Raw genomic sequence first — 25,908 nt, 5'->3', positions numbered from 1 at the left:
ACTGGGTAGGATTTGGGATTTGTTACATTGTAACAATAAAAGCTTGATAATGGTGATAAAAGACGAAACTTGTTGAGTAATTAACAGGGATTAACTGGGTAACACAAGGTTATTGTCGAAAATTACCCGGTTTGTCAAAATCACGAAAAGTTTCAACACGACTAAATATGTAGACCATTTACAGCAAACTCATATCCATTTATTACCAATTGTATCAATAATTGACTTTATAACATTTTCTGATACTGCATGCTATAAAAACAGCACTATGTTAAAACAAAGTAATCAATCGAAGGGCAGTCACCTATCTGTGTCAAATCATACCAAACATCTAATTTTGATGCGTTTTTACTAAGTCATGGGCAATAACTCAAATTCCGTTGATCAAAAAATTGTCAAATTCAATCTTGACTAAGATCTCATCATTATAGGCTAAATGATCATACCAAATTTTTATTTAAATCGGATGAAAACTGTACTTTCTATTGTGTTCACAAACAAATTTTGCTGCGTTTTTTCATAAATCAAGGGCAATAACTCAAAAACCGTTCATCGAAATATAGCCAACTTCAGACTTGACCAAGATCTCATCATTATAAATATTCACACCAAATTTTATTTAAATTGGATGAAAACTGTAGTCTCTATTGTGTTCATAAACAAATTTTGACGCTTTTTTCATAAGTCAAGGGCAATAACTCAAAAACCGTTCATCGAAAGATCGTCAGATTCGAACTTGTCCAAGATCTCATCATTATAAATATTCACACCAAATTTCATATAAATTGGATGAAAACTGTAGGTCTCTGTTGTATTCACAACCAAATTTTGATGCATTTTTCATAAGTCAAGGGCAATAATTCAAAAACCGTTCATCGAAAGATCGTCAAATTCGAACTTGTCCAAGATTTTTATTCAAATCAGATAAAAACTGTTGTCTCTATTGCGTTCACAAGCCAATTGTGGACGGACGGACGGACCGACAGGGGCGACGACAATATACAACCACATTATAATGTGGGCATATAAAAACAATATCACCAGTGGACATCAGTAGGCTACTTAGTATTACAAATAGGTATACTCACCTTCTGGGCACCTATGCCAAGCTATAGGTCTATGTTGGAATTCAATTTCAAATTCATAGCTAGGTATCTACAAAAGATTAAAGATAAGAACATACAATTGAAAAGGGCCTATCATAAAATATTCTATATAATTCTGATATCACGGAATATACCCAACGTACCCTAGTCAGATGATGAACCCTTCAATATGTGACACTTGATTTGGCCTTCCAAGATATTAGGTCTATCGCTAGTACTCCCCTCCCACCCTTAAACGATGGGATTTTCTGTTACTTTTAAATCCGATAAATCTTATTACATAACGATTGGGGATCATTATATCAGGTAGAGCATAGTGTACAGTTGTATGCAGTATACAGTTCTATGGGTAGAGTTATCTTTCCTGAAGCTTAGTAGGGTACTGCAGATGTTTCCGGCCAGGCAGACCTCACTGCTGCCCTTCCACCCTTCTACTTAGAAACAACGTCTTTGAAATCCCTTTGGCCTTGCCTAGACATTTTAAAGACTTCTCTTAGAATCTACTGTAAGACACCTCACATTTGATCAAATATCAAAACATAATCCCATGCAATCATCACATTTAGGAAGCACAGCCACATCACGCACGTTCTGCCCCACCTTTACTCATGAACCAAGAAGCTCTTTGTTATGAACCATTCAGTGGCGGCACCAGTTCAGGGGGGTACGGATGTTTTGCACCCCAATTGTATTCACACTTGATTTTTATTCTCAAATTTAAAAATATAATTTTCATGTTTTTACCCAAAATATGTATTGTGTAACATTTTCTTTGGGCAGAACTTTCTTAGGCGCTCTATGAGTTGCATGTGTCTATGCACTTCCACAGACTATCCCATAGTCTCAGAGGACTGACGCTGCCACTTGAAAACGCCTTAATTCCAACCATGCCGCGAATCGATATGAAAATGTGACCAAACGGACCGACATAGTTGTTGTGATTTGGTATGAATAAACTTTATAGTGGCCTAATATATTATATAGACTTAAGTTGAATGTAAGAATTATGTAGAACATAACATAGATTAAGACATGTTAAACATAAGGCACTGTGTTCAACTTTTGTTTTTATCTGATAGCAATATATATTATCATTTAATAATATCTTTTAGTAGATATGAGCTTTGTAAAGAGGTTTTCTAAATTTCGTATGTGTATCGGGGACAATAATAGCACCAATTTGCGCCATTCCAATTTTCAATCAGGCGTCTCTGGTTTTAGCAATTCTACTATAAGTAAGTGTTTTATGTCGCCACCCCAATGATACAACCAATATTGCAGGGGTGGTGTCATACATGTCACTTCGTTTTAGTGGATTTGCAGGAACCACAGACGTCTGGTTGAAAATAGGTGTCCCCGATAAACATATAAAATTATAAAGATTAATATTTAACAAGGGACATGAAACACGAGTTGCTAAAATTGAAATACAAGTATATCACGAGAGAGACCCTTACACTGCATTTTCTGCCTTCAATGAATCCTACACCTCGTCATTCGGATCGTTTCAAAAGTGAAAACTGTAGACAAGAATGTCTTTAAAAACCTTATTTACAACTGTATGTTTTGTATACGCTCCTAAATGAAGTCCTTTGAATGAAAAGTAATTTCTATTACTGACTAATATTGATCTCTATAATAAGGTCTATTTCGTGTGAATATAAAAAAAAACTATTTTGACCTTTTGAATAAGGAAGTCACTACCTTTGTGAATTGCTAATATTTCACGGTATTGTACTATTTGTAACCACACCCAAATACTATGAGCTCGAGTTACCTCGACCCCATTTTAACTTGTAATTCAATATTCCAATGCTAAGCTATTTTACACTGTATATTTGTGAATAAACAAGCTCAAACTAAAGCATTGGTAGTCCGAATTGTCATACCAATCTTTGTTAGGGTCTGAAACTACTTTTTACCGGGCATGTACAAAGGGTTTGTACAAAGCTGCTTATCCTACGAAAAGATCGAAAAAGAGTTGCTTTCATATTCTTGACAAAAAAATAGCACACAAAACGTAATGGCATTTCATTCTTAGAACCCCTCTTTCATTTTTTTATTCACTTCACAGTCTTTTGCGTTATTTTTGGGGATTGATTTGGTAATGTTAATAGTCCTAACAAGTACTAAAAATATACGAAAATCGTATAATTTCTTTATAAATGTCTCAAATTAGGAATTTCGCTCTCTTCTGTCTATATGTAGAGTCTCAAGAAGAGACGAGTCGTCATTTTCACTTTCAAACGATGATAATTTTGGACCCACAATCACTAAAATCTTGGCAATTAAAATTCCTGTTTCTGAGTCGAAGGTACATCTTCACAGTGCCAAGGACTAACATTGGTCATGTTTCTAGTATCAAGGAACTTTGTAAATGCAGAGCTTTGATTGGATTGTAGGCTAACGTACACAGCCAATAAGAGCAACCGTGGAGTCATATTTTTAACAGTCGTTCTGGTATATTTATATTTTTTATACTCAAGAGAAAAGGCATTGGCATGCTCTCTGGAGATATGATAGGGAACATAAAACAACTCATCGCGCATGACAACCTATGTTTGAGTATAAGCGTATAACCAGTTCTATTTTGAAGCCAATATTATATAATTTTTCATCATTTTCAAACTAAAACGCACATGAATAGAATCGTATCTTCATTTATAAAAGTGACTTTCTTCCTTCTAATCCAACGCTAGAATATATTGACGTTCTGATACGCAGTGTTATTGCCACCAGATGTCTTCTACAGCGACATAATGCAATATGATACCAATTTTATCCATTGTACAAGATTGTGCAGTCGACCTTTCTATTGTTATACCAGACAGTGTTTTGAATCATATACATGTAGACAAAATTAACCTAATGTAAGGTTAAAAATTCTATTTTATCTGTAAAATTGTAGTAAAATATCATAATCTGACGGTATACACACTTATAACAGATTTATAGAAGCTTACCATATATCATATAAAGATAAAACCTCATATATCACTGTCAGAACTGAAACTTGCACATCATAGTTTTAACCAATATCTCTTTCTAATGCCAAGATATAAGTTTATATACATTAATTGGCATTATCAGACTAAATACCAAGGACTTATCTTCTCCAGAAATTAAATCATACGGAGATGGTTATATCAATAGGTGAAAAGAATTATATTACGTATAATCTGAAGACTTTGATACAAGGTCATGGGTGGTCAATGGTTATTTTTACCCCACATTTTAAAGGGGAACAGTCGGCATTTTCGGGGACTGATTTTGGTCTTTATTGTGCTTTAATAGTCTTAAGAAGTACTGAACGCACGGAAATCGCACAATTCCTTCAGATATAGCTCCAATTAGAAATTTCACTGTCTATTCCTATATATGTGTTTTCTATGTATGGCATATTAGTCTCACTAAAATTCTAGTCGAATTTGTAACTTTCAAACGTGAATAATTAGGGATACACATGGATTTGAAGTCTCAAAATTGACGATGAGCTGTGAACACTATTACTGATCATGTAAGCTAAAACAAATCCTGTTTCTGAAACTAAGGTATGCTTGGTCGAACGGATAGTGAAGGTGTTCCTTTAAATTGCAGTTCACTTGTTTCAATATTGCATCAAATGTTTAATACAGTTTTCGTTCATATAACCTAGTTAAGCTCCGAAATTGATCTGAACTGGTACCTTATGACATTTAGTCATTCAAAAGCTTCGTCCGCATAGATTCAAGGACAAGGTAATTAGGGCCGAAATATCTGTCTTATGCTTATGACAAGAATATGAGTTCTGAATCTATAATATTTCTGATTTTAACGACATTCGTCTTATACCTAGACTGCAATAGCTGCCTTTCTTGTAGCATGGAATGTATCGATTTGATTGGATTGTACGCTAGCGAATAAAGCCAATCATAACCTTCGCCAGACAGACTTTCTTTCAAGAATTCTTATTGGCTATACTCGATAATAGCTTGACATTGACCATCTTCACAATGTCAAGCTATTATGAACTTCGTACTTATACCTTGATTGCAATAGTCACTTTTCTTGTATCACGGAATTCAGCGATTTGATTGGGTTGTACGCCAGCTAATACAGCCAACCAGAACCCTTGACAGAAAGGCTGTAGACATCATGGCCTTTCTGTCGGGGCCTCTGATTGGCTTCAACCTGTATATTATTTATATATAATTCATTGTCACATGCTGTGGGCTACATGCTATAGAACTTGTATAACTTAATGTTTCGTAGTGCATAAATTTTTTACATATTATAACGAAATAAGGTTGACGTTTTTTTTACCTTTACATTGTATGAATTTATAGTTTACACGTGACTAAAATTGAGATCTTGACTTTTTTTTCCTGTTGCTAAAATTATCATCCATGATCTGAAGAATTTGTTATTTTCATTTTGTTCAGTCGAATTTTGTAGTGATATCTTCGTATCATTATCAGAATCAATCGAACATTTTAATAATAATTATAGTGTTGAATTGAATCCGAATGTGTCGATTTCGTTTTCTATTTAGATCATCATTTTACCAATTGCAAACGGCGATGTTTCACGGCTCATTTGGTTTAAATTAGTAGTGTCCACAGCTCGTCGTTGAAATTCTAGTACTTCTAAAGACTATTTACATATATTCAAGATCCAAATTAACTCCGAAAATGTCGAATAATGGCCTTTAATCAGGTATCAGGGAATGAAGATGTTAAATCAATTTAATCAATAAGCTTATTGTATCAAACCATATCCCACCTGGATCTCAGATAAAGTAACAAACGCTTAGAACTGTCCAGTTTATCTATTCAGATTCAGCAGTAGTTCCCTTTTCTTAACAAAATAAATCTTTTTTCTAAAAATTTATCCCATTAGATTGAGCCAAGAATGATTGGCGTTCTGAACTGTTTTCTTTATTTGTGTAACACCTGTCAGTACCCTTTCATATCTGACATTTAGGTCGATTCTTCGGGCCAATAATCTTGTAATTTTATTCATAGGCGGTGTAGTTATAGAAACTAGTGGTGTACTGGGTTTTGCATTTTGACAACCTAACCGTATATCCAAAGAATGGTGAATATTTCATCAAATGCTTTTCTTTTTAGATTTCATTATAAAGTTGGATCAATTTAAGTCAATAAGGATCGAATACGGTACGTCATATCACAGGGTCTAAACTTTTTATGTGTATCAGGGAGACTGATAAAATCAATTTGCAACACTCCAATTTTCAAGCAGACGTCTGTGGTTCCTGCAATTCCACTAAATCAAAGTTTTTTATGACGTCATTAATCGCAAAGTTTAAGAGGATTTGCAGGAACCATAGTCGTCGGATAGCAAATTGAATTAATTCAAATTGATGCTATCAGTGTCCTACATACACATACAAAGTTTAGTAAACCTCTTTACAATCCCTTTAATGGCTTATATACATGTAGTCAATTATTATCGTAATCAATAATTATTCATTACTGTGGCCTACCGTTGAGAGTCTATTAAGTTACATGAAATATTCCATCGACAAATTAACATTTCTACTATATATGAGAGTGTCACTTCCACTGTCATTATGGCCAGTTAGTATATTATAGAAATCTGTATCTTTTATAAGATATATCTATTATAAGGTATGATAAAGATAAATATTATACCTATAACGTAGACCTACTTACCGTTATATTGTCAACAGGTCTCAATACATTTAGTGCACATATTAACAACACTGCACCAAGTTGGTATAAAAGTCTAGCCATACCCCCTTAAACCATTTATTATCAGGCTCTTACACCTAAGGTTTTTATTTATCAAATTGTCTGTTTGTAACATAGAACTCAACATGAACACATTTATATCGAAAATAACACTCAAACTTCATCATATATTTCATACACATAAAAATGTCACTTAATAATTCCATAACGTAACTTCATTCTTATCGTCATTAGCAGGGACAGTAACATTGTTTAATTAGGTTACGTCCACGCCAAATAAGTGCCATAAATCACAAATCGAACTTTCCACTCATAATCCATTGACTTAAAATAAAACTTTATTTACACAACTCTCACATAAAGCCTGAATACTAGAAATTTAAACCGCTCCCAAATCTAACCAATAAAATGTATAGTGTTAACGAAATAAAGAAACACGCGAATTTAGTAGAGTAGAACACCATTGGTTCAAACAAACCTCACAACATTCATAAGAAAATATCATAAGAATCAAATTATAATCTATTCAGTTTTAGAATAATTTGTAGAAAGTATATTGAACGATCCTGTGAATAAACAATATAGATTTCACTATACAAGTTTACACTGTAGTATGTATGATGTTAATGTATTGTTTGCTTATGTCAGGGCGTGACGGTTTATTACAATAGTTTATGGCTGTCATACTTGTTATTTTAGATTACCTTTCATAATGATAGACATACTGGCAGTATGCAATTACCATTAAAGTGTCGATTAGTTAAGTTAAATAACACTTATACAACAAAGGAATATTACAGACACTCGGTGTTAATTTCCTTCCTGATGATTTTGACGACTAGGTCAGATTTTCTTCCTAATTCACAGTTTTTATACTACTACATACTTACTATGTATGGATGTTTTTTATAGACCCAGTCTTCTACACGTCTGATTTGCTAGAAATATGACATGACCCCATATATTCGCTACTTTTGACGATCATAACTTTACTAATTATTGGTCCAGAGAATCAGGAAAAGCGCCCACAACAAGCTGAACTTCATGAAATAGGACAAAAAATAGTTATCTTCTCGCACAAAAAAGGTAACGTTCCTTCTGCTGAAATACATTGAAACACAGCTTTGAGCCTTAGAATTTTTTCATAAATAATTTAACTTATAATTGTTACGATTTGTGTATTTAATGGTGTAAAGTATATAATTTTCGTAGAATTTACTACAATGTCGTCCTTGAATTGTCGTAAGGTGGGCGTATGTGTTGTTATTTTGACTTCATTTTATCGCATAGGCATTAGGTGGGCAAGCCACCCACATTGATCATGATACAATCGTCAAATTCCACATTATACCTCATTGATATCCCTCTTAATTTGTAAGCAAAATTGGAGTTTTATCAGAGAATTAAAGATGTACTTTTTGTATTGTTTCAGAAATGATAATGTAAGCTGTAGATGTTGTAAAATGTATGATATTGAAGCTGTAAATCGAAAACTTTGTCATGGAATAAACTTTTTGAACTTTATCTGTAGGATGAGTAGTTTTGGTCCCTACACGGTTCTGATCGTTTGTACTTGGTATTTATTTTATTCCAGATTTTACCATGAAACTCTACTTTCGATTTCCCTAACAGGTCCAAATTATAAATAAAAAGAAAATCGATGCGGGGCAACAGATTAAAATATTTCGTTTCATGTGAAACAAATGGTCATTCCGGATTTTATCAAAAACCTTTAGTTTCGTTTTACAAGTCGTTTTTGTGCAGTTGGGCACGATGCGGCTAGTTGGGCAATGCGGCAAAACGAACCCACCGTGGGTTAGGGTATAAAGGAAGCTACAGGTTCATGCTTTTCCCTTATAGCTAAAGAGACGTAACTAACATTTGACCCAAGTAAGGATAAAATATTGTGAACTTCAACCTATGACCTTATGACGTATGCACGTGCATCCCACATGACAGAAGAGACCAATGAAATGTTAAGTTTAACTTAGCGGGGAAAGGAAATTTACAATAAGGATTGAACAAAATAGTTGGGTATTTTCTTATAGAAAAGAAGAAAACCATGGCTGAAAGTCGAGAAAATAGTGATAGTGGCAGTAATATTGACGACGGAAGTGGTGGTGATACAGAAAAGCCAGTTTCTAAACCTCAATTGGCTAAAGCAAAGGTTACAAAAATGAAGATTGTTAAACCTCCTACATTTTATTTGATGGTAATTGATGCATTGAAAACACTTGATAATAAGACGGGTGTCTCTGTCATTGCTATTCGTTCTTTTATTCTTGACAAATACCCCACCGTAGATCCTAATAACACCAAAAACCGACTGAAAAAAGCTCTAGCGAAGGGGTTAGAAAATGGAACCATCATGAGACCAAAAAAATCATCTGCAGATCTCGAGGCAAAATTAACAGGAAGGTTCAGATATGACCAGGTATCAGTTGAAAAACAAGAAAAATTGGCTAAGAAAGAAAAGGCAAAAGCTAAAGCAGTGGAGTCCAAACCAAAACCCAAGTCGAAACCCAAGTCAAAACCCAATTCAAAAGTTAAAGCCAAATCCATGTCAAAAACAGCCTACAAGAAAAATGAAAAATCAGCTTTGAAATCCATAAAGCAAACCCCAGCGAAAACCAAATCCAAAACACCACTGTCTACTAAGAAAAAGTCTACCAAGTCGAACACACCTAAGAAAACTGCTCCAAAAAAGAACCTTATAGAAGTAATGGAGAAGGCAAGATTTTTACATTTTTGAATGAAGGAATCTATGACATAAAAAGCTTGAGGGTAAAGAATGGGTAAAATACCACTAGACCTACAAATTTGAATCAAACAAGGGTCAAACGCAGCTTCTTAACCAACTTTAGTCTTATTATTCAAATTTATCTCAGAATAATTCAAATTTTCTCTCACTGTTTTACAATTTTAAAGAACACTGCCTGGGTGCTTAATATGGTTTTTAGTGTATGATTGTTTGAAAACTATTCATTTACTGAGTTTTATATCTAGATTGTCACCTTTATTTCTGGATTTAATTTCAACAAATTAACATGGTTATAGTCAACATTATTCAGTACTTAACAAGCAATCAACTGACTTGAGTTTCAGTTGTAGTACACCGAAACATCTGTCTCTATTCAAGCCTCTGATAGCTATTTGGACAGATGTCAGCTGATGCAGAGACAGAACAAATAGGCCCTGTAAAATGGGTTTTAAACCTATATAGATACCTAATAATATTTAATATTTTTGTAGTTCAGTCATACTATCACTTTCTACCTACACTACCTACATTTATGTCATGTCTCAAGTTCCATCAAAGTTTTTTTTAGGTGAAGTCTTTTTCTTCTGACTCTACTCCAGCTGACAACTGTCAAAATATCCATCAGAGACGGTAATAGAGTTTCGGCCTACAGTTTTAGATGTAGGCCTACATATATTTTTCTATTTCAAATTTTTCAGGAAAATAAAAAGAAAAAGGTTTCCAAAACTTCACCTAAAATAAAAGAAAAAACTAAAACAGCAACTAAAAAGAAAGCTACCCCAAAGAAGACAGTTTCCAAAAAGAAGGCAGAATAAACCAAACTATAATACTTTAGTGCTTATCTATTATATGTTCATGTCACTGTAATATTTTCACTTGTTTAATATCACATTTTAGAAATTTGTATAAATAAGATTTTTAATCTTCCATTTTCTTTTCTATGAAAATTATTGGCAGAGGTTGAGATTGCTCAGACTGGTCATAAAGTATGCTAAGTTTCTTTATAAGATGAAGTAATGCATAAAACAATAGTTTCCGAGGATTCTCCAGTGCTTAGGCAATCTATTCAATATATTTGCATCAAAAATGTATAGAAGGTATTCCCAGACAGAAACAATTGAAGACAAGAAATGTTTGTCACAGATGTGAAATAATGCCCGTAACTTTCTATTTTGTGTCAAATCTGAAGAAATCCAAACTCCTGCATCAAAGCTCTCTATGTATCCATATAAAAACATAATAGAATTATTTCACATCCTGAATGGCCTTCTTCCATTCCATGAGAACATAACTAATTAATAATATTTAAAGCCATGATTTTAAATGGGTATTTGAACAAAAATTACACTGGACTGAAAGATAATTAATGTTTTCTTCTTCAAATATATGATTTATTTACACATATAAAGTATACATCTTTGAACTAGGTATTATGTATCTTATGTTCTCTTCTGGTGAAAGTTTCTGTTCTTGATACAGCTGATCAGCATATTAATTTGGAAGAAATTATTTCCCACTGCCAGTTTAATTGTTTCTTCAAAATTGTCTTAAAGCTCTATCTTTAAGGGGTTTTCTACATTAATAATGGCTTATAATTACATGTTGATTTTATTTTTTCAGTTTTGCTTCTTTCATCTGTCTATACACATCAATGACTCTATCTCTCTCCTTATCTAGAATAACTTGCTGGGCTGGAGATATCAATTTTCTCTTTAATGATTGTCCAACTTTACGTTTTCCTGTTGTCCTTTCACTATTATTGTTACTTAGTTTATTAGATATCAGAATGTCTTTCAATATCAAAGACTTACTGCCAGGCTGTAAGAAAAATTACATGTATAATAAGTAAAGTGAAATCACTTTAATTTGGTACAAATATTGAGTCAGTTTTGACACTAATATATGCTCAGTTATAAGCTTTTGATTTTCAATAATGTTCTACATATTTCATGAATCCAAATATCTTTATAGTTAAAAAATAAAAATGTACCTTTCTAGCTCCATTATCTTTATTAGCTTTTCTTGGTAATGATGACAGAGAAGGTGGTGCATGAACTACTTCACCAAATTCAACATGATCTACCAAGAAAAGAAGTTTAGGTTTATAGGATATATACGGGACAAATGGAGAATGGAGAAATGGGGTATGTCTTAAAGTTAGGCTGTGATTAAACCTTCTCCCTCTGAATGCTTTTATTTTCAAGACTGATATGGAAAGCACTTGTTGGATGAACAACAAAATTTGCATCCTATTTTATTTTTGTTAAAGCTGACATTAACCGAATTGCTAGTCCAATAGCCTCTATCATCTGGTCTCTCTTTGTCTCACACAGCTGCAATAAAAGATTGCCTGGAACAGTTGCTTAAAATCTTAGTGATTTATCAAGTCAACAGTGGCTTACGAATCTGATTAGCTGTTAATCTAATCCGTTTTGGTGATGGAAATATTATTCAAAATCAATTCCGTGGTTATGACAATCTCTGCGGAATTAACTGCTGGAGAAATCAATAAATTAAGCTGCAGCTAAAATGTCAAAGATAAACTGACAACACTTGTGGGGATTGCCATTGTGGTTCTGTTGTAAACAAGTCGTTTAAGTCTTGTAGACTGAATATACTGAATTGAGATCTCCCTTGATGAAGTTTGAAGCCTTGTTACACTAAATTCAACTGTAACTCCCTATATCTTTATCATAGACAGGAGAAGTCTGAGCGTCCGATACTGGTTCATCTGATTCCTTATTACCTTCAAAAGTTTTGAATTCTTGATAATCATCAATGAACTTCTCATCTCTTTTCTGCCTTTTTTCTTCCCTTTTTTCTGCTGCTCTCCTAATAAGATAAGTAAGTTTGATGTCTAAGTTTCATACCCTTGATCAAGATAGACTATATATAACATTTTATCATTGAGGTAACAAAATCAAGATCACAGTTTTCAAGCAATTACACCATAAAAAATATGAGGAGTTGGTGTTGATCCCAAATGACACCCTATATTCTAAACTGTATCCCAAAAGAGAAACTGTCAAACTTATCTTGACTACCCTTTTATAATATATGCCTTTCTTTTTTTCATCGATAATGAAAGGATTTACTGATCATTTTTGTTTGTAAAACTAATTAATTTTTGTTATTCTTTTAACAAAGTGGTTAAGAAAACAAGAAATAAGGCAGTCATAACCTCTTTCAATCATTAAAAAGTTTTACTAACTGTCCGTAAGACTTTTCAGTTTGAAAGATTGTCAATGTCATACTGTTGAATTTTGCACGACGTTATCTAAGCTAAAACTAACCAATCAAAAACACTTTTGAGTAGACATACAGGAATTCCCTGACCCAGAATATGAGATGCATAACAATTAGTTCATGAATATTCAGATGAGTGAAACCCTTGAAGTATTAGAAATTACCTTTTCTTTTTCTCGCTAGGTTTCTTTTCTTTTTTAATCTTAAATTCTCCATCTTCTGTTTCAACCACATCTGCCTAATATTTATTGACAAATGAATTCAAAAGAAAAACACTATCTAAAGGCAGGTATTACTGATATTAATAGTAATCAGAAGCTATTGTTGTTTCTCTTTCTGTTCTTGAAAAAGTTTTATAGTATAAATTTGCAACAAAACAGGTCTAGACCAAATAGAATACTAAATAATAAAAATGATAAAATATATAAAATGATGTAAACATGATAACCATCTCAAAACTATTTGATGTTATATTTAAAGAACAAGGCTTGAATATACTTACATCCCACTTATCAGCCAATTTAGCCATTAACATAGCTTTTTTTGACTCTTCATTTAATCTGTGTAAAAACCTTCGATCAGTTTCTCCTGGTTGTTGTTTTAATGCATTACTTATACCTAAGTTATTATCATTGTTTGAATTATTCACAGTCTTTCTGAACTCTTCTGGTTTCATACTGACTTGATGTTTGGCTTTCTTCTTTTTCTTTTTCATTTTCTTTGTTTCTTTCATCAGTTCTAAAACTTCTAATGCTTTCTTCGGCACTTCTTGTTCTAATGATTGGGGTTTCTGATTAATACCTTTAAATAATCTAATGAAAAAAGTGAAAATCATGACAAAATAGATGATAAAATGCATATAACTTTTCAGTAAGAGTATATATTGATTAACTTGGTATTCTCCACTTTTAAACACATCAAATGTTAATGTTAAGATCTATTTAAAAAAGTAATTTTTCAACAGAAATTTTTGTATAATTATGCAAAAGCAATTGAAACGGAATCCAAATTCAAATTAGGAATACAATATACTGCACTTACTTATCTTTTCTCTCTCCATGATAAAAAGGATCTACTGCCTTTAACTTTTTATGTTTCTTACTTTTTTGAGGTTTACCAATTCTTGGAGCTCTGAAAACAACAACTACAATTAAATCAAATGGTTGGTTGAGGATTATAGAAGACAAAAACCTCCATGTAATATACTAGCTTTATTTCAAATTGCCTCGTGTATTACTGGGTGTCCTACTTATTTTTTGATTACTAGTAAGTGGTGTTCTACATATCCTTAAACTGAAGTATCAGAACTGATGTGAACAAAGATGGGCTTAGCTTTTAGAAGTAAATACAGTTTGCCCTCTCATAATTTTGACTCAAAATTGCCCTGGACATCTTTGCCCATTGGAAACACCACCATATTTTTTCATAGAGCATTAATTGCAATGGAGCTGTGAGGTTTTATTTTAAAGACTTCCATTTAGAATTAAAATTTTGCTTAATATTTCAAAAACAATTCATTATCATTATCTCAAAAAACATGAGTCATTAAAGACCGTAATATCGGTCTCTATTCAAGTGTTGAAAAACGCATCCATGTTTTATGGGAAATTTTTGGCACCTTCGAAAGTGCAGGGGTTTTAAACCTATTTATTCAAATCTGGCCCACCAAACCCAAATATATTCGGAAAGATGGATATTTTTGTCGTCATGTCATGCCATCATACTCCCCATACACCATTCATGTCACATCTTCATTTATCTTAACAATCTACAGTCAGCCATTTAAAACTGTTGAGGGGCCAAATTTTCACAAAGTCACATGATACTGGCAAAAGTTACACTGATATCCAACGATAATATACACTTTTACAGTCATCATAAATATAAAGGTAATTTAATTAATATAATGTCAGAAAAAATTTATTTTCAAAGATATGGAATAACCCCATAGCTTTAAACAGAGTCTAGTTTTACTGCCTCTACTCCAGTCGATAATAAATATCTATCAGAAGCTGGGGTAGGGGCAGATGTTTTTACTTGGGTCATTATTGCAATTTTGCTGATGAAGGCTGATGCTGATGACACTATTATCATCATCGACAACTTGTGACTTATCCAGTTGAGATAACCAGGACAATGTCAATAGACTATTACCATTACTTTTTAGCATTTAGTTGTGTTTCTCTGAGTTTCTTCCTGAAATGTTCAAATTTTTTATTTTTTTTTCTACGTTGTGTGTTTGAGATCTTAGACATTGTTGACTAATTACAAGAATCTTCAAACAATTTAAGATTTACACATGTGTAGGGATTTCCTTAATTTGTTGTTATAGGTGGCGCTGTTTTATACGTCATTTCCGGGGAATTCTTGTCAAATTCTACTTTCGCTTTGTAAAAATTGGGAAGAGAAGGTTTAGTATTGGTGCATACAGAGCTGACGAATTTTCTTGAAGAATATGTTCGTGTATATGAAAGATCAAACTTGTTGCCTTTGACGGAATAAAGAGGAAATAGATTTTATTAAAGACATGAAATAGCCTGGTTAACTGCCTGTCTCTGGGATCTGCTTTGGTGCTGACTGTCACTAGACTGTCTTGCTCTTAGTCTTGATTCTGTGTCGATCGAGAGAGGCTAGGATAAACAGAGAGTTTTTCGAAAAGTGGAAATGAAGACTAATTTAAAATTGTTAACTTTTTTGCTTCGTCTACGATATAATCTTAGTTCTGTGAAATTTTATCATACATCAAAATTGTTAAAATCTGAAAATGGTGATGAAGAAACATCGCATTATTTAATTTCAGAAAATACTAAAACAAAATCTTTGAGTTATACCAGAAATGTAATTCCTGGGAAGGGTCCACCTCCCGAACCACCAATTGACTGTTGCATGAGTGGTTGCGCAAACTGTGTCTGGATAGCTTATGCTGAGGAATTAAAAGATTATTATAAAGATGGTGGAAAATCTGCTCTTGAAGCTTTAGAACAGATTGATAATCCGTCATTGAAAGCATTTGTAAAGCTAGAACTTAATTTTAAAGGCTAGCCTTTGTAAAGTGTATTGAGGGTATAAATTTGGGATTTGTATGAGCTACAAATAAATGACATTGGTGTATGAAGACATGATGTGTACTTATGTGTAGTCTGTAGTCGAATTTGTTTCTTTGGAGTTACCTCCCTCGTAATTGTGCGTATGTATACAGTAACCAAGGGATTTATTTTTTAAAGCACAGGGATAATTTTATGATCTATGCCCCGCATGTTAACCCACTAAACAGTTTTCTAATATATGAAATTAATAAAAATATATCAGTAGGAATGCATGTTACTGTTTTGTGACGTTTCTGTAGAGAGAAGACAGCACTCTTTTCTTTTGCACATAATAACATTTCCGGTGGCTGTTGAGCATAAACAAAAATGTCGGTAATCACAAGAGTTCCTGAACCCAACCTTTGGGAATTGATTTGCAAAGGTAACAAATATCTGCTTTCGTTCATTTTTTAAGGAGAATTCGTTCAGCCACGTTCTGAACTTTGTATGGGCAATGCCACCATTTTTGCTCTTGACAAAGTTATAATGTATTATTATACGATTTGTTATTGCAATTGTAAAATTGTTGTTTTGATTTTTTGCTGATAACTTTTGCATGAGTTTAAAATTATCAACATAAAAATACAGTGGTGTAACCTATTTTTGTGGATATTAAGATTTAACACCGAATTTCGTCAAAGTTAAAAAAACGAATTTTTTTTTTTATGTCTTATATGTTTCCTCAGATATTCTACAAAATAATTAAAATTGGTTTATTTTGATTTTCTTTATGAATCCTTCACTTTGACCCATATTTCATGAGCAACCAACTCGACAACGGCGGCAGAATGTGTCACCTATTTTTGTGTACAATGTTTGATCTATAAATAAGTCTAGAAAAACACGTTGTATGGATACCGGGTGGTATAATTAACTTCTCTTAGTATTTATCTTTAATATCAATTCATTATAACTATTCCTCAAAGAACCACGATTTAAAAAAAAAATAGTGGATTGGTCACTAAACACATAGNNAATATGGTCCACTTTGTGCTCCATAGAAATTTTCTGCTGACACGGAATCCGCTAGTTGATCACGTCAATTCATTCGTTGGACTACATTCTAGCAGACGACACTTGGGATCCAATTACCGCTTGGGATTATAAGGAAATTTGGCGGATAAAAAATGGTGACGTTTGGTAATAACTGAAATCCGCCATTTTGTATTTGTCAAAGTATACATTAATAAATTTTACCCTGCTTGAAACTACTGGATTCATTCTACTAGCAGATATTGTACAGAAAACCCATGTTTATCAAAACAAACTAATGCGGAGGTCGCGCAAGGTCACTCATGTAAATTATTAAACAGTTCCGGAAATCCATGAATAATAGGTTTCCACGAAATTAGGTTACTTGACTTTACTACAAAATAATTGAAATTGGTTTGTTTCGATTTCCTTTATGAATCCCTCACTTTGACCCATATTTCATGAGTAACCAACTCGACAACTGGGCGGCAAAATGCGTCACCTATTTTCGTGTACTATGTTTGAACTATAAATAAGTCGAGAAAAACGCGTTGTATGGATACCCAGTGGTATACTTCTCTTAGTATATCTTTGATATCAATTCATTATAACTAGTGACAATTCCTTCAAAGATCCATGATTTGAAAAAAAAATAGTGACTGACAAAATAAGATACATTGGGTGATTTATTGCTAAAAGTCATTGAAACAACATATGAATATGGCCCACATTGTGTTCCATAGAATTTTTCTGCTAACACGGAATCCGCTAGTTGATCATGTGATTTCAATCGTTGGACTACATTCTTGCAGACGACACTTGGAATTCCGATTACAGCTAGGGATTATAGATAAAAAATTGTGACGTTTGGTTATAACTGAAATCCGCCATTTTGTTTATGTCAAAGTATACATAAATACATTTTACCTTGCTTGAAAGTACTGGATTCATTCTACTAGCTGATATTGTACAGAAAACCCATGTTTATCAAAACAAGCAAATGCGGATGAAAAAGTATTACTGGCACTTGGAAATTCGATTTTTTTTAGATGTAGGCTAAATATCACTCAGAATAATTATTGTTAGTCTTTCAAGTATGAAATATAGGCCTAGTAGTGCTAGGCCTAGTAGTGTGCCTTTTGTTCAAGGGACAGAGCCCTTAGCCTCAGAAACTGTAATAATTTAGTTAAAGTTGCCTTTACTTATTTTTCTTGGTCAAATCATGCTTATTGTTTGATTAATTGATGTTTGTAATGAATAAATCAATTACTCTTGAGATTGTGTGAGGATGTAGAAAAGCTTGGGGATCAAAGTTACTGAAATCTGATTGAAAAAGCTAAAAATAGATTCCCTGTTTACTCCCTGACTTAAATATATTGATTGTGATAATCTAGCCAAAATTTCGTATAAAAGAATTATTAGCCAAACCATGTTTAAAAGACATTTTTGTAAGTTAGAAATAATGTACCGTAATTTAATACACTGTGTTTTTAGAAAATAAAAAAAAACATTGTCTTTTTCCCTATTTTGGAGACATAACCATTTAAATTTTAAAAATTTCAGTTTGTATTTGGCTGTTTTGGTAATGTTTGGCTGTGAACAGGCACACATAGAGTTACCCTTATGAAAATTGCGAGACCTGATAATCTTTATTAAATGACCGCTCGATCATTGGAATTATCTCGTAATTAGCTAATTAAGAGTTAATTATTGACTTAGACCTATGACAAACTAGTATTTTTCCCAAACATTAGAACACCTCTGCTTTCAATTTATATAAGTATTAGCTGTCCAATAATGGGAAATATGAATAAATGAAAATAAGGGAACAGAACTTTTAAAAGCTAATCAGTAACAGTATTCAAAGCTCACAGTCAAAATTTAAGCTTTCAACTTTGTGAGTGTCCAGAATCATCCATGATAGAAAAGTTAAAATAAGTCATCTTTTCTTTAGTGAAATTTCTAGTTACTCTCTGATAACATTGAGCCTTGAAAATAAAATTTTCATTTGTATACCCTTTATCTGTAGAATGTCCATAGAAATATAACGTTCAGAATTTTTACTTTCAAAATAGACATACTTCCCTCCCAGAAAATTCACGTTAAAATGACCTACTTTTCTCCTGACAATTTAACAAATAATGATGACATAACTCAATCCACCAATTCTCTTGCAGTGCTTTTTTTCATTATAGTTTTCTTTTGCGAGGACTGTTGGCAAGTTCAAAATCAAGCAATCAATCCTGGAATTGGTAAAGAAAATACCTGATTTCTCCCTGACAATGATAAAATCATAGAGATTGACAGTTGACATGGAAAAAGCAGCCAGTTATTTGGATGAGACAATCATGTGTGTTACATGCTATGCATGTTAAGGGTAGAAATCTGTCCTGGCAAACAGTCCCTCATTAACCATTTCATGGCATTGTCATGTCAATCAAGTGCAGAAATAGGACGTAAAGCTTCTTTCATTTCATTTCTTTTCTTTTTAAGTAAATTATTAATTTGTATATTCTTCACTTATTCTTTTTTTCTTCAGAATATGAATATCAAAGAGCACCTATAACTAATGATGATGAAACACAATCTGTTCACACAGACTATCAAGACTATGATCCAAGTAAACACAATCCAGTCTTTTATGGGAAAATGCATGAACGTGTTGTAACTGATATAGATGATATTGTTGACGTAGATGTTACTATTAGTCATCCTTCATGTGCAGGGTTTGCTTTTACTGATAAACCTCCGTGTAAATCGTCACCCATCCCTCCACCATTACCCTCCCCTAATACATGTTAGTAAAGTATTGTCTTTCTTGTTTTATTTTATCCTTTAGATCACATTTTAATGTCTATAAGCTTATGTGACAAATGTTAGTTACATCTTCGAGTTGTTTAAGTGTATAAATATCGTTATTAGTTATGTTTTTTAGTGGGTGTTTGTTTTGTTGTATTGTGTTGTGCCTTCTATTAATATTATTTCACTGTGGATGCCTTAATATTAAAAAGAGTTGGAAAATCTGTGGACAGAAAATCAATTCTAAATTATTTAGTTATCCCAGTTGTCAAGAGGTGTTAGGAAGTTTGCACAAAGAACCATATTGAAGATAGGATTCTATAGAGCATTTAGATTTTATTCTTTGCCCACATGGAAATGTGGACGTAAATTGCCATAGCCCCTGTCCGTCTGTCCGTCAGCCATTGCCCTTGACTGAATTTGTTTCACAATAGTGAACTACAGTTTTGGACTGATTTTAATGAAATTTGGTGTGATCTTTTATATTGATGAGATCTTAGACAAGTTCTGATGAAACTTGGTGTGATCATTGGAATTCATAAGATCCCGGACAAGTTCTAACTTGACGCATTTTCGATGAACAGTTTTTGAGTTATTCCCATTGACTTTGTTAAAACGCGTCAAAATTTGTTAAAAATAGTTCGTGAGCAGGATTGACGATACAGTTTTCAACCGATTCTGATGAAACTTGGTGTGATCATTGGAATTGATAAGATCTTGGACAAATTCTAACTTGACGCATTTTCGATGAACGGTTTTTGAGTTATTGCCCTTGACTTTGTTAAAACGCGTCAAAATTTGTTAAAAATAGTTCGTGAGAAGGATTGAAGCTACAGTTTTCAACCGATTCTGATGAAACTGGGTGTGATCATTGGAATTGATAAGATCTCGGACAAGTTCTATTCTGACGCATTTTCGATGAACGGTTTTTGAGTTATTACCCTTGACTTTGTTAAAATGTGTTGAAATTTGTTAAAAATAGTTCGTGAGCAGGATTGAATCTACAGTTTTCAACCGATTCTGATGAAACTTGGTGTGATCATTGGAATTGATAAGATCTAACTTGACGGATTTTCAATGAACGGTTTTTTGAGTTATTGCCCTTGACTTTGTTAACGTGTCGAAATTTGTTAATAATAGTTTGTGAGCAGGATTGACGCTACAGTTTTCAACCGATTCTGATGAAACTTGGTGTGATCATTGGAATTGATAAGATCTCGGACAAGTTCTATCTTGACGCATTTTCGATGAAATGTTTTTGAGTTAATGCCATTAACTTACAAAAAACGCGTCAAAATTTGTTTGTGAGCACAATAGAAGCTACAGTTTTCAACCGATTCTGATGAAACTTGGTGTGATCATTGAAATTGATAAGATCTCGGACAAGTTTGATTTTAATTTTGTGGAATTATTCAGCATAAATAATTTCTTCAATATGAGAAAATTCGTACTTTAATCACTAAAGACTGTTTTATTATTTCTGACAGCTGCCAGTGGGCGTATGTTACCTTGCAATGCAAGCTATCTTAATGAAATTTGGTGTGATCCTAGTCAAGTTTGAATTTTTGAGTTGTTGCCCTTGATTTAGGAAAAAGGAATCAAAATTTGTTTGTGTAAGCTTACACAATAGAGACTACAGTTTTCAAATGATTTTAATGAAATTTGGTTTGATCATTTATATTAATGAGATCTTGGACAAATTCGCATTTATTGATTTTTCGATGAACATCTTTCTATGCGGACGTATACTGTCAGCACCCCGGTCTGGCCGTCTGTCCCTCCGTCCTTCCGTCAATATTTGCTTGTAAATGCTCTAGATACTAGATTTTTTGATGGAATCAAAATGAAATTTGGTATATGTATACATGTTCATAAAACGAAGATCAAGTTCGAAATGGTAAGATCTGAATGAAAACATTATAATAGACCTAAAGAGTAATAACAATATTCTGAGTTGAGATTAGGTAGTTGTCAAAATCGGAGTCTTATTTCATGTCCTTTACAGAGTTATTGCCTTTGCCCCTAACTCTTGAATATGCCAGGTATTACTCTGTTAGTTTTCAACCGATTTTGATGAAACTTAAAATGGATGTTATCGAAAGGTTTGAGAAAGTTTAGTTTACTTCTGATTAAATTTAAGGCTTTTTCAAGATTTAGGCCTCTAACGTCAGTTTTGAGGAGTTATCGCCCTTTAACCTCTTTACAGTAAGTGCTTCTTTCAACATCAATTGCTCGTAAACACTCCGTTGGTCTGTTGCTCCGTGGGTCCGTCAACATTTGCTTGTAAACGCACTAAAAACCAGATTTTTTGTTGGAATCATATGAAATTGGGTATGTGTATACCACCATCCAACTGCGGGATCAGAATTAGCATACCGTTTATTTGATCAAATTCCTACCAGATTAAAAGACTGTTAACGGAAGAACTTCAAGTAGATATTAGTTTTAAGAAAGGAAGAACGGTACAGAATATTCTTAATGCATATGGAAAGTCACCATCAACGACAGCACCACAAGCCACAAGGTTATTTCATACCAAGTGAATATGATAATATCATTTAGGGAATAAATAATATGATATAGAATATCAGTAAGAAACCATAATCCACAGATTAAAGAGAACAGATCAAAAAGAACATATATATATGGCTATTAGTTGTTGTTACTAGCTCTCTATATATATATATGCCTAATGTTTTGCTTGGTAACGGTGAGAGAACATTCATTGAAATTGAAACGTCGCAGTCAATAATTGTAGTAATTTTATGTCTATAAAGTTTTTTTTACTTACATTGATCAATTACTAAATGCCTTGGAAAGATATGTGTATACATATTCATAAAACAAAGGTCAGGTTCGAATTTGAGCTATTTTCGACCGTTAGAAGCAGAGTTATTACCCTTGCCCCAAAATCTTGAATAATATGCTATTACTTTCTTAGTTTTCAACCGATTTTGATGAAACTTAAAATGGATGTTTCGTTTTTACCATCTGCATGCCATGGTGGGCGTATATGGCTGTGGTAGTTATTGCCCTTGACTTAAGAAAAAAGGGTATAATTTTGTTTGTGAACAGTATGGAGACAAGAGTTTTCAACTGTTTTAATGAAATTTGGTGTGATCATTTATATTGATGAGATCTTTGACAAGTTTGAACTTGATTATTTTTCGATGAACAGTTTATGAGTTGTAACCCTTGACTGAGATAAAATGCTTCAAAATTTGTTCATGAGCACAATAGAGACTACAGATTTCATGTGATTTTTATGAAGTGTGGTATGATGATTTATATTGATGAGTGAAATGAAATGAATGGAGGTTTATTGAATTTTCAACAGTTTCACTCAACAATTTTTTGCCCCTGATATTAGAGCTGTTTGATTTATTTGGGTTATTGATATTGATTTTAAAACATTTTGTGGAATTACTCAGCATTGAAAACTGGCAGTGATATATATATCATTCAAACTTATGAAATTTATTTAATATGAGATAATTATTACTTTAGTCAATAAAGACTGTTATATCATTTCTGACAGCTGCCAGTGGGCGAATGTAATCTTACCTGGCAAGCTATCTTCCTTATACAAATTACATTTTTCCTTTCTTTAAATAGGTTTCTTGCAATGAGAATTTAGACCTTAGTTTATTTCATTCAATTTTTTAGGTCCACCGAAAGAATATTTAGAATGTTATATTTTCCCTGTTTTATTACCAGCATTAGCTGATATGTTAAAACAAGCTAAGATAGAAAAATGTTTTGAGGTAAGTTCTAAACATAGACCTCAAATATATATTGGTGTTTATTAATGGAATGTAGAATGTAACAGATTTACCAGGATGTACAAATATTTTTATTGTTCATAGTTTGTCAACAATTATATTCAGCCACCAAATATTTTTTTTTTTACAGAGAAAAAGAACAAAGTTTAATGCATTAGATTTTATCACGGAATGTTTATACAGGTAAATGTTCTTTTTGAATAAGCTTATCCTTGTTGGTTACATGCTACATTACATACAATTTAGGCAGAAGTAAGTCAGTTCGTCAGTTATTATTTTTTTTATATATATAAATGATTAAGGTAATGATTAAGCTTATATTTATAAACAAGTGTTGAAATCTTTCATAATAATGGACATGGCATGTTTATCAAATTTTAAAATTTATTGTAGAAACAATAGAAGTAAACCCGATAGAGAAAATGTACAGTTATTAGATATACCGTTTGTTAATCTATGGTTAAAAGATCAGTAAGTACTATTATATTGTCGTTATATATTATCATTATCAAAACTGTCCATGTGATTCAGTGACACTAAGAATGATAATTAAAGATTTTAAAAATAATAAGTTTGTTCAGCAATTTCTGAACTGGATGAAAACGTTTTATTGTGGGCATTTTAGAATATGTCTTGTGACAAGTTGTTCATATTTGAATGAAAAAATGTTTTTTCTTTAATTTGTGATGAAATCAATTATTATATTAGGTAGTTTATGTTTATTCTTGATTCAATCTCTTTTTCAGTCCTAGACCACCATTACCATTATCATTATTGTGGACAGAAGAAGAAGCAGGATTGATTATTCAATCACATTGGAGAGGATATAAGGTATTGTTAATCATTATGAATTGTTAATGTGAAAGACATGTCCTACAGTAAATGCTTCCTGATGTAGAATAAGCAAATACTGCAGGGGTTTTCAATCTTTTTCTTTCTATTACCCCTTTCGGGTTCCTTGATCATTGCATTACCCGATCCCCTTAAAAATCTTTAGTATTTGGTAATTTTCTCTTAACCCTGTAATGTTTTTCAAAATTATCCCCAGGTTGAAAACCCCTGAGATAGTGTAAAATCATGATAAGAATGTTAGTGGATCTGACAGACAATTCTGACTGACATATGAACACTATAACATATAGGTAATATATTGGATGCTTATATATGTAAGATATCAAATTTGATTTCAGGTTAGATGTGATCCAAAAATCCAAGAATTACGTCAGTGGCAGAGAGAATGGAGAGAAGAAAACAGAGGATATGATAAAAAAGTAAATGAATTTTGGGAAGAAAAAATGCCTCACGACCAAAGTTCTGATAATGTAGCTACTAATAACAATCCTCAACCCATCATTGACAGTGTTCCATCTGCAGAATTAAACACTCCTCTTCAAACTGACAATAATTCTGAAAATCAACAGTAACAAAACATCTTAAATTTTTGAGTATACTTGAGAGAAAGGAAATCATATAATTGTAAAAACTAACAGTTTCCTCGAGAATTTTTTTATCAACATTACTTATGATTGGACAAAACTGCTCATTCAGTTAATTACTTGTCTAAGCTGGCCATACACAAAGTGAATCCCACACACTGACTTGATTACTATAAATTTGAATAGACTTCATTATATTTATATTTATATGTTTTTTTATTTATAATTAAGTACATGTACATAATAAACAATGAGATTATAGAGTTCTCTGGAGAATAATAAACTTCAAGACAATTCTATCAGATTGACAATGATTTACCTGTTATGTTTAAATATCTTGATATCAGTGATAAATCTGATATTTGCATGTCTTTACTCTTATTATGATGGACACTGTTTATAATTACATGATGTAAGTTCCACTGATTTCAGTCGATAGAATTATTGTTATGGATTTACTATTTATTAGGAAGAATGTTAGCATGGATTTGACTATGATATTTATTAATGTTTTATTTATGAAATGGCTTTTCTCTGCCTAACTGATGCAGAATCTGCACAATGAGGATCTGGATTACAGATGCCCATGGCACTTTTCTATTATAACTGAATCAGATACCTTCGTTTACAGCAATACGCTCTCTGATGGAGCTCATCTTCTTAATTCTTGAATGTTTCATATCTTGCATTGATTCATATTATTAATCAAGCTCAATCTACCCAGAAATCTACGGCTTTGTCTAACGATTTGACTGGAGGTGTTTGGTGCAACAACAGTTTTCTGAAACAGTGGTTGAGGTTTGACCTGATCTTGAAACCATGATACCACAAAAATTACTCTCCGATCATTTTTATACGCCCACGTTGAAATGTGGACGTATATTGCCGACGCCCCTGTCCGTCCGTCCGTTCATATTTCTTGTAGGCGCGATAAAGACTGCAGTTTTTATCAGATTTTCATGAAACTTGATGCATGTATATATTGATAGGATCTCAGTCAAGTTCG

The 25,908-nt window shown here is 32.7% G+C and overlaps 3 protein-coding genes across 3 annotated transcripts; 2 read left to right on the top strand and 1 right to left on the bottom strand.

Moving 5' to 3' along the window:
• Positions 1 to 9,014: 9,014 nt before the first annotated feature.
• LOTGIDRAFT_79703 (hypothetical protein) lies at positions 9,015 to 9,215 on the top strand (the record flags this gene model as incomplete). Its single annotated transcript, XM_009057657.1, has 1 exon — positions 9,015 to 9,215. A coding segment is annotated over one exon (201 nt), but the record flags the coding sequence as incomplete, so codon positions are not given.
• A 1,739-nt stretch (positions 9,216 to 10,954) lies between these two features.
• Positions 10,955 to 15,131, bottom strand: LOTGIDRAFT_232784 (hypothetical protein). Its single transcript, XM_009057829.1, has 7 exons — positions 14,988 to 15,131; positions 13,869 to 13,958; positions 13,330 to 13,639; positions 12,992 to 13,065; positions 12,328 to 12,413; positions 11,572 to 11,660; positions 10,955 to 11,399 (listed from the first exon to the last, which is right to left on the bottom strand). Exons 1-7 carry the CDS (start codon positions 15,080 to 15,082, stop codon positions 11,190 to 11,192), a joined length of 954 nt encoding a protein of 317 aa, XP_009056077.1. The 5' UTR covers positions 15,083 to 15,131; the 3' UTR covers positions 10,955 to 11,189.
• Positions 15,132 to 15,747: 616 nt separating this feature from the next.
• On the top strand, positions 15,748 to 25,269 carry LOTGIDRAFT_232783 (hypothetical protein). Its single transcript, XM_009057828.1, has 7 exons — positions 15,748 to 16,295; positions 19,425 to 19,682; positions 23,351 to 23,448; positions 23,597 to 23,649; positions 23,860 to 23,937; positions 24,213 to 24,297; positions 24,657 to 25,269. The coding sequence occupies exons 1-7, from the start codon at positions 16,241 to 16,243 to the stop codon at positions 24,888 to 24,890; spliced, it is 861 nt and encodes a 286-aa protein (XP_009056076.1). The 5' UTR covers positions 15,748 to 16,240; the 3' UTR covers positions 24,891 to 25,269.
• The last annotated feature ends 639 nt before the right edge of the window (positions 25,270 to 25,908 follow it).

The sequence above is a fragment of the Lottia gigantea genome, assembly GCF_000327385.1.
Source record: "Lottia gigantea unplaced genomic scaffold LOTGIsca_31, whole genome shotgun sequence".
In the NCBI taxonomy this organism is placed as follows: domain Eukaryota; kingdom Metazoa; phylum Mollusca; class Gastropoda; family Lottiidae; genus Lottia; species Lottia gigantea.
Note: the sequence above shows the minus strand (reverse complement) of the source record. Positions and strands in the feature narration are given on the sequence as shown.

Coding starts and splice junctions, on each gene's coding strand:
- LOTGIDRAFT_232784 (XM_009057829.1), bottom strand. CDS start 15,082: ATGTCTAAGATCTCAAACACACAACGTAGAAAAAAAAATAAAAAATTT. Junction 13,959..14,987: donor ACACAACTAAATGCTAAAAA/GTAATGGTAATA, acceptor TGTTGTTTTCAG/AGCTCCAAGAATTGGTAAAC. Junction 12,414..12,991: donor CCTAGCGAGAAAAAGAAAAG/GTAATTTCTAAT, acceptor TTATCTTATTAG/GAGAGCAGCAGAAAAAAGGG.
- LOTGIDRAFT_232783 (XM_009057828.1), top strand. CDS start 16,241: ATGTCGGTAATCACAAGAGTTCCTGAACCCAACCTTTGGGAATTGATT. Junction 19,683..23,350: donor ATTACCCTCCCCTAATACAT/GTTAGTAAAGTA, acceptor TCAATTTTTTAG/GTCCACCGAAAGAATATTTA. Junction 23,938..24,212: donor AATCTATGGTTAAAAGATCA/GTAAGTACTATT, acceptor TCTCTTTTTCAG/TCCTAGACCACCATTACCAT.